Below are 8729 nucleotides of genomic sequence, written 5' to 3'. Positions count from 1 at the left end.
GACATGTCGAGCGGATGGCTTCTGCGATAGCGTCGGGGGTGCATCCCTCCACAGCCTTGCAAGCCTGGGCTGTCCTGCTGTTCGGATAACGCTTCGCGAAGCTCTTCACCCTCTCGACGAGATCAGCTTCGAGGACAGAGGCATCCACAAGTCCGCTCTGCGTGTATTGGCATGATCTCCGATACAGCAGGTTGCGAACATTTTCATCATACTGAAGAACCATACTTAGAAAGCTATTTGAAGTATACAAACCTCTCGCTTGCAGCTTCCTTGGCGCCCTGGCAGCTTCCCCTACACCACGCGTGCAGCCATGGTGCCTGAAATAACCGGCGCTCCTAAACCCTAAACCCTAAACCCTAAACCCTAAACCCTAAACCCTAAACCCTAAACCCTAAACCCTAAACCCTAAACCCTAAACCCTAAACCCTAAACCCTAAACCCTAAACCCTAAACCCTAAACCCTAAACCCTAAACCCTAAACCCTAAACCCTAAACCCTAAACCCTAAACCCTAAACCCTAAACCCTAAACCCTAAACCCTAAACCCTAAACCCTAAACCCTAAACCCGAAAGCCTAAACCCTAAACCCTAAACCCTAAACCCTAAAGCCTAAACCCTAAACCTTAAACCCTAAACCCTAGACCCTACACCCTAGACACTAAACCCTATAGCCTAGACGCTAAACCCTAAACCCTAAACCCTAAACCCTAAACCCTAAACCCTAAACCCTAAACCCTAAACCCTAAACCCTAAACCCTAAACCCTAAACCCTAAACCCTAAACCCTAAACCCTAAACCCTAAACCCTAAACCCTAAACCCTAAACCCTAAACCCTAAACCCTAAACCCTAAACCCTAAACCCTAAACCCTAAACCCTAAACCCTAAACCCTAAACCCTAAACCCTAAACCCTAAACCCTAAACCCTAAACCCTAAACCCTAAACCCTAAACCCTAAACCCTAAACCCTCACCCTGCGTGTATTGGCATGATCTCCGATACAGCAGGTTGCGAACGCTCTCATCATACTGTAGTACCATGCTTAGAAAGCTGTTTGAACTATATGAACCTCTTGCTCGCAGCTTCCACCGGTCCCCTTGCGCTCTCCCTACGCGCCGCAGGGCCGCATGCTCTTACTAAGGGCCGGCTGCTCTTACTAAGGGCCGGCTGCTCTTACTAAGGGCCGGCTCCTAAACCCTAAACCCTAAACCCTAAACCCTAAACCCTAAACCCTAAACCCTAAACCCTAAACCCTAAACCCTAAACCCTAAACCCTAAACCCTAAACCCTAAACCCTAAACCCTAAACCCTAAACCCTAAACCCTAAACCCTAAACCCTAAACCCTAAACCCTAAACCCTATTATTATTATTATGTGAGTTTATTAGAATGCTAGAATGTTGCTCGGCCTCGTTGTGGGCTTATGCAATTTGATCCTAGTCTAAAGAGGCGCTCGAGCACTGGGAGTACACGGCCTACAATGCGAACCCTGCTTCTGAGGCGTCTTTCTACTTTCTACTTTTGCTGTCTTCTCTTGGCTTCCTCAGCCTCAGTCAGGAGAGTTGCCTCTCCTCACCTTGGCCTTCGGTCACCACCTACTCTACCTCCATTCAGCTTCCTCAGCCTCAGTCAGGAGAGTTGCCTCTCCTCACCTTGGCCTTCGGTCGCCACCTACTCCTCCTCCATTCAGCTTCCTCAGCTTCAGTCAGGAGAGTTGCCTCTCCTCACCTTGGCCTTCGGTCGCCTCCACCTTCTCTACTTACCTTGAGCTCAGCTCAAGCTCGGTACGGGCTCGCCCCGTCTTCTTCCTCGCCCTCGCCTTGCTCTTCCTCCATGTCTTCCTCTTCTTCGCCATCTTCCCTCATCTCCACTCGCAGTCGGTCCTTCTTGTCCACCTTCAGCGAGCAGGCCAGCACATGCATCTCTGCGAATTTACTCAGTGCTATGAACAGGAAGCTAAGAGATCGACGCTCTATGTCGTCGCTCTCCGCCTCCTGCTCAAGCTCAGCAGCTGCCGTTGCCCGTGGCGAGAACGCGCTGCCCCTCCTTGCCTTCTTGCTCTCTCCTTGCACGCGAGTCCAGCGTTTGCTCTGCAGCCACTTCCCCAGCTTCTCCTTGAGAACGTTGCGCCCTACTCCCTGCTCCTCTGGCATCTTCGCCCACTCTCCCAGCGACATGAACTCCAGGCTCCCCGGAGAGTAGAACGTGTCGTGGAGGTTGCCAACGGCCTTGTCCAGGACCAGCTTGATCGGCTCGCTCGTCCCTGCCTCGTTCAAAGAAGCTGCATCTTCGATGACTGCTGACAGCTCGCTGACGAGCTGCATGTCCTCTTGGCTTGACGGAGATGCTGCCTCCATTGTGATCCTCTCCAGGTCTGTAAACTCCAGCCACTCTCCCTCGCTCTCCTCCTGTCGCTGCGCTGCGTCGCTGGTGCCCCGCTGACCAGCCGCCTCAGAGTCAGGCTCCTTGTCGAAGCCGACTGCTTCGAGCTTGGTTGCTGCGCCTTCGAGATAGAAGGGCAGCTCCTTCATCATGCGTCGAGCATCCTCCGTGGAGCCGAGGAGGATGCATAGCTTGGACCCGTTCCAGGACTTGGTGTTCAAATCCTCCTCCATGTCGATGCCTTCAACTTTGATCTCGAGCCTGTTAGCGATCTCCAACAAGACTCTCTTGACTCTTGCGATGGACGTGTTGCCGCCGTTGCACAGCCCCTCCATCTCCTTCCTCGTGAAGCGACCAGATGCCGCCGTCGACTTGATGATGATCTTGATCTCCTTGCCGTCCTTGCCGCCTGCCTTCTTCTGCATCCTTGATGCCTTCTTCAACTTATTTCTGGACACAAAGCGATCAGCTGTCAACTCGACTGCGAGCGCCTCTCTGATCTTCGGGTCCTCGCTGAACAGAGTCAGGTGTACTCCCTCCATCGCTTCGCTCTCTCGGAAAGCTCGAAATGCTGTATCATTCGCCTCTGGGCAGCTCGAGGAGACGATCCACTCCACCTCCCTCTGTCTCCAGATGACGTTGGCCCCTACAGCGATGAAGCCTTTCTGACCTAAGCCTTTGTGGACTTGCTGTCCTGGCGCCCCAGCGACCAGCATGCCTGCCAGCGGCTGGAGTTGGACCGCTGCAAGGGACTGGCGCAGCAGCTGATAGCGATAGACGGCAGCTATCTCAGCCGTTGTCATGCCGCCCAAGGTTAGCAGGTGAGTCAGCTCTGCCAAGCTGCCCCCTTTGCCCCAGGGTCCTCTCTTGGCTCGAATCTTGAAAGATCGATCGTGCACGATGCTCACATGTACAGCTGTGAACTTGCGACCATCGATCGCGAAGTCCTCTCTTCCCTGCCAGAGCTTCTCCGCTTGTGCATTGCGGAGGAAGGAAACAGTCACCGGGATCTCCTCAGCACTCGCTATCTCGGGTCTATACGGAGCCTTCCACATGATTGCTTTACTCTCTTGCACTGAGTCTACGATCAGTCCGATCTCTTCAAATTTCTTCTTCAGCTTTTCTTCATGGTTGACATACACCGAGGAGATGCCCAGGAGAGTCATGGAGATGAAGGAAGTCACCTCGTTGCCTGCTGAGGCGGTGTATGTCTCGACCTTCTCCTTCTTGGCTTCTTCAATCTGCTGCATAAACCACTCTCTGGATGCGTCACTCCATCCAGTCATCGCTTCTTGTAGAAGCTCACGTCGTGCCTGCTGACATGTCGAGCGGATGGCTTCTGCGATAGCGTCGGGGGTGCATCCCTCCACAGCCTTGCAAGCCTGAGCTGTCCTGCTGTTCGGATAACGCTTCGCGAAGCTCTTCACCCTCTCGACAAGATCAGCTTCGAGGACAGAGGCATCCACAAGTCCGCTCTGCGTGTATTGGCATGATCTCCGATACAGCAGGTTGCGAACATTTTCATCATACTGAAGAACCATACTTAGAAAGCTATTTGAAGTATACAAACCTCTTGCTTGCAGCTTCCTTGGCGCCCTGGCAGCTTCCCCTACACCACGCGTGCAGCCATGGTGCCTGAAATAACCGGCGCTGCCTGAAATAACCGGCGCTGCCTGAAAATAACGGCGCCTGCTGCCGAAACGCTGCCTGAAATAACCGGCGCTGCCTGAAATAACCGGCGCTGCCTGAAATAACCGGCGCTGCCTGAAATAACCGGCGCTGCCTGAAATAACCGGCGCTGCCTGAAATAACCGGCGCTGCCTGAAATAACCGGCGCTAGAATGTTGCTCGGCCTCGTTGTGGGCTTGTGCAATTGGATCCTAGTCTAAAGAGGCGCTCGAGCACTGGGAGTACACGGCCTACAATGCGAACCCTGCTTCTGAGGCGTCTTTCTACTCTCTACTTCTGCTGTCTTCTCTTGGCTTCCTCAGCCTCAGTCAGGAGAGTTGCCTCTCCTCACCTTGGCCTTCGGTCACCACCTACTCTACCTCCATTCAGCTTCCTCAGCCTCAGTCAGAAGAGTTGCCTCTCCTCACCTTGGCCTTCGGTCGCCACCTACTCGTCCTCCATTCAGCTTCCTCAGCTTCAGTCAGGAGAGTTGCCTCTCCTCACCTTGGCCTTCGGTCGCCTCCTACCTTCTCTCCTTACCTTGAGCTCAGCTCAAGCTCGGTACGGGCTCGCCCCGTCTTCTTCCTCGCCCTCGCCTTGCTCTTCCTCCATGTCTTCCTCTTCTTCGTCATCTTACCTCATCTCCACTCGCAGTCGGTCCTTCTTGTCCACCTTCAGCGAGCAGGCCAGCACATGCATCTCTGCGAATTTACTCAGTGCTATGAACAGGAAGCTAAGAGATCGACGCTCTATGTCGTCGCTCTCCGCCTCCTGCTCAAGCTCAGCAGCTGCCGTTGCCCGTGGCGAGAACGCGCTGCCCCTCCTTGCCTTCTTGCTCTCTCCTTGCACGCGAGTCCAGCGCTTGCTCTGCAGCCACTTCCCCAGCTTCTCCTTGAGCGCGTTGCGTCCCACTCCCTGCTCCTCTGGCATCTTCGCCCACTCTCCCAGCGCCATGAACTCCAGGCTCCCCGGAGAGTAGAAGGTGTCGTGGAGGTTGCCAACGGCCTTGTCCAGGACCAGCTTGATCGGCTCGCTCGTCCCTGCCTCGTTCAAAGAAGTTGCATCTTCGATGACTGCTGACAGCTCGCTGACGAGCTGCATGTCCTCTTGGCTTGACGGAGATGCTGCCTCCATTGTGATCCTCTCCATGTCTGTAAACTCCAGCCACTCTCCCTCGCTCTCCTCCTGTCGCTGCGCTGCGTCGCTGGTGCCCCGCTGACCAGCCGCCTCAGAGTCAGGCTCCTTGTCGAAGCCGACTGCTTCGAGCTTGGTTGCTGCGCCTTCGAGATAGAAGGGCAGCTCCTTCATCATGCGTCGAGCATCCTCCGTGGAGCCGAGGAGGATGCATAGCTTGGACCCGTTCCAGGACTTGGTGTTCAAATCCTCCTCCATGTCGATGCCTTCAACGTTGATCTCGAGCCTGTTAGCGATCTCCAACAAGACTCTCTTGACTCTTGCGATGGACGTGTTGCCGCCGTTGCACAGCCCCTCCATCTCCTTCCTCGTGAAGCGACCAGATGCCGCCGTCGACTTGATGATGATCTTGATCTCCTTGCCGTCCTTGCCGCCTGCCTTCTTCTGCATCCTTGATGCCTTCTTCAACTTATTTCTGGACACAAAGCGATCAGCTGTCAACTCGACTGCGAGCGCCTCTCTGATCTTCGGGTCCTCGCTGAACAGAGTCAGGTGTACTCCCTCCATCGCTTCGCTCTCTCGGAAAGCTCGAAATGCTGTATCATTCGCCTCTGGGCAGCTCGAGGAGACGATCCACTCCACCTCCCTCTGTCTCCAGATGACGTTGGCCCCTACAGCGATGAAGCCTTTCTGACCTAAGCCTTTGTGGACTTGCTGGCCTGGCGCCCCAGCGACCAGCATGCCTGCCAGCGGCTGGAGTTGGACCGCTGCAAGGGACTGGCGCAGCAGCTGATAGCGATAGACGGCAGCTATCTCAGCCGTTGTCATGCCGCCCAAGGTTAGCAGGTGAGTCAGCTCTGCCAAGCTGCCCCCTTTGCCCCAGGGTCCTCTCTTGGCTCGAATCTTGAAAGATCGATCGTGCACGATGCTCACATGTACAGCTGTGAACTTGCGACCATCGATCGCGAAGTCCTCTCTTCCCTGCCAGAGCTTCTCCGCTTGTGCATTGCGGAGGAAGGAAACAGTCACCGGGATCTCCTCAGCACTCGCTATCTCGGGTCTATACGGAGCCTTCCACATGATTGCTTTACTCTCTTGCACTGAGTCTACGATCAGTCCGATCTCTTCAAATTTCTTCTTCAGCTTTTCTTCATGGTTGACATACACCGAGGAGATGCCCAGGAGAGTCATGGAGATGAAGGAAGTCACCTCGTTGCCTGCTGAGGCGGTGTATGTCTCGACCTTCTCCTTCTTGGCTTCTTCAATCTGCTGCATAAACCACTCTCTGGATGCGTCACTCCATCCAGTCATCGCTTCTTGCAGAAGCTCACGTCGTGCCTGCTGACATGTCGAGCGGATGGCTTCTGCGATAGCGTCGGGGGTGCATCCCTCCACAGCCTTGCAAGCCTGGGCTGTCCTGCTGTTCGGATAACGCTTCGCGAAGCTCTTCACCCTCTCGACGAGATCAGCTTCGAGGACAGAGGCATCCACAAGTCCGCTCTGCGTGTATTGGCATGATCTCCGATACAGCAGGTTGCGAACATTTTCATCATACTGAAGAACCATACTTAGAAAGCTATTTGAAGTATACAAACCTCTTGCTTGCAGCTTCCTTGGCGCCCTGGCGGCTTCCCCTACACCTGACGAGGAGCCATGCTGCCGAAAATAACGGCGCCTGCCGAAAATAACGGCGCCTGCCGAAAATAACGGCGCCTGCCGAAAATAACGGCGCCTGCCGAAAATAACGGCGCCTGCCGAAAATAACGGCGCCTCCTAAACCCTAAACCCTAAACCCTAAAACCCTAAACCTGCCGAAAATAACGGCGCCTGCCGAAAATAACGGCGCCTGCCGAAAATAACGGCGCCTGCCGAAAATAACCCCTTCCTTGCCATGTTGGTTGTTTTTCGCCTATGAGGCTTCACCTTCGGTCTGTCCGTTGACCGTTGCCCTTTCGTCTTCTGCCGAAATAACGGCGCCTGCCGAAAATAACGGCGCCTGCCGAAAATAACGGCGCCTGCCGAAAATAACGGCGCCTCCTAAACCCTAAACCCTAAACCCTAAACCCTCGACAAAGTCATGACATGGTGAAGCCTGATGCTCTGAGAGGAACACAGAGGACTAGCTAAGTTACTTCTCAGCCATGCGCCCGTTGGCACTGGCGCGATACCTTGCTGACAGGTGCTTTGACTTTACTACAATGGTAACTTTTTCCATTCAGTGACCATTCCTGCCTTCCTCAGTCCCTCCCCCTTCCCTTCCCTTCACGGACGCTGACGCCAACGCCGACCCCGACGCCTTCCTCCTCTCCTGCCTGCCTGCCGTTCTGCCTGCCTGCCATGCTGCTGTTATCGTCTGTGCCCTCAGCAGCCCTCCCTCCACCTGCCCACGCAACTCGGCCAGCACCTGCGAGCTCGTCCAGCGCCTGCCCCCGACCGCCCAGACGATGCATGGGATGCTGGGGCGAGTCGTAGCCCGGACGAGATACTACCGACGGCCGTGAGGGCTGGAGCTTGAGCTTGAGCTGGGGCCTTAGCCTCAGCTGGGGCCTGTCCTTGAGCTTGAGCCTGAGCCGGGCTATCAGCCTCAAGCATGGGGCCTACATGCGACTCGGCGCATCGTCGGTGGGGGCTGGGGAGAGCGGCTTCTGCTGCTGTCGAGGCTTGCTTGGGCTCGAGCGTGTGGGGCTGCCTCCGGGCCATGCAGCCAGGAGTACTCGTCGCAGCCCGCATCAGGGTCAACAGGCTCAGAGGCTGACGTGCTTGGTAGCCGTTGTGAAGATGACTCTGGAAGGAAGCAGGTCGAGCAAGCGCTGACATGATTGTATATCTTCTTCTCTTCCTCGTTCCTTGTGCTTGACTCGCTGCTGCTGCTGTTGCCTCCCACATTGCCAAGCTCCAGCAACAGGCGACCAGTCTCCGTCAAAGTGTCAACGAATCGATCACCGATTATACTCTTCGGACGCAACGTTACGTCGACGAACTTCTACTCTACAAATCTGAGGCTGTCGTGTTTCAAGAGCACGATCTTCTTCAGCAGTTTGCTAATGGCTTTCTTGACCCTGATATTCCGACTCGTCACGTACTGTAACCGTTCCGGACACACGTTCAGGTACTGCCGCAAGAAAAAGCAAGCTGACCGTAATGCTTCTTCCTCCGTGACCCAGCCTTCCCAGCCTCAAGCGAATCCTGCCGCCATCGTTCACGCCATCCTGGCTCTCCTTCAGAATGGTGCTCCTGCTCTTGGCCCGGGCTCTCCCGTCACGCCAACCCCCGCAGTTGCCCCCGCCTCTGCTTCTTTTGGGACAATCTCTTCGTCCTCTCCAGCAAGAGCTCAGCCTCCTGCTGACCCTCCTCCTCAGGAATAGGGTACCGCAGGTCATGCTCTCGGTTCCCGCAGTTGGACGACGAGCATGCCCTCTTCTTCTACGGAACCCCAGCTGTGCTCTCATTTTATCTTCTCAGCTGAAACTCCGTCCCCTTCCGTTCTGCAAAATTCAGCATCGCTAGTCACTGATCTTATCAAATTTCCCGTGACTTGCTGATCTATAT

General features: G+C 55.0%; 1 protein-coding gene across 1 annotated transcript; it reads right to left on the bottom strand.

The window, feature by feature from the left end:
* Positions 1 to 1363: 1363 nt before the first annotated feature.
* Positions 1364 to 5167, bottom strand: GUITHDRAFT_155598 (hypothetical protein). The gene is made up of 3 exons (XM_005821977.1): positions 4215 to 5167; positions 1772 to 2320; positions 1364 to 1388 (listed from the first exon to the last, which is right to left on the bottom strand). Exon 2 carries the CDS (start codon positions 2318 to 2320, stop codon positions 1772 to 1774), a length of 549 nt encoding a protein of 182 aa, XP_005822034.1. The 5' UTR covers positions 4215 to 5167; the 3' UTR covers positions 1364 to 1388.
* Between the last annotated feature and the right edge of the window lie 3562 nt (positions 5168 to 8729).

Source organism: Guillardia theta (genome assembly GCF_000315625.1).
Source record: "Guillardia theta CCMP2712 unplaced genomic scaffold GUITHscaffold_134, whole genome shotgun sequence".
Lineage (NCBI taxonomy): Eukaryota > Cryptophyceae > Pyrenomonadales > Geminigeraceae > Guillardia > Guillardia theta.
The sequence above is the reverse complement of the archived record's forward strand: the minus strand, read 5'-3'. Positions and strand labels throughout refer to the sequence as shown.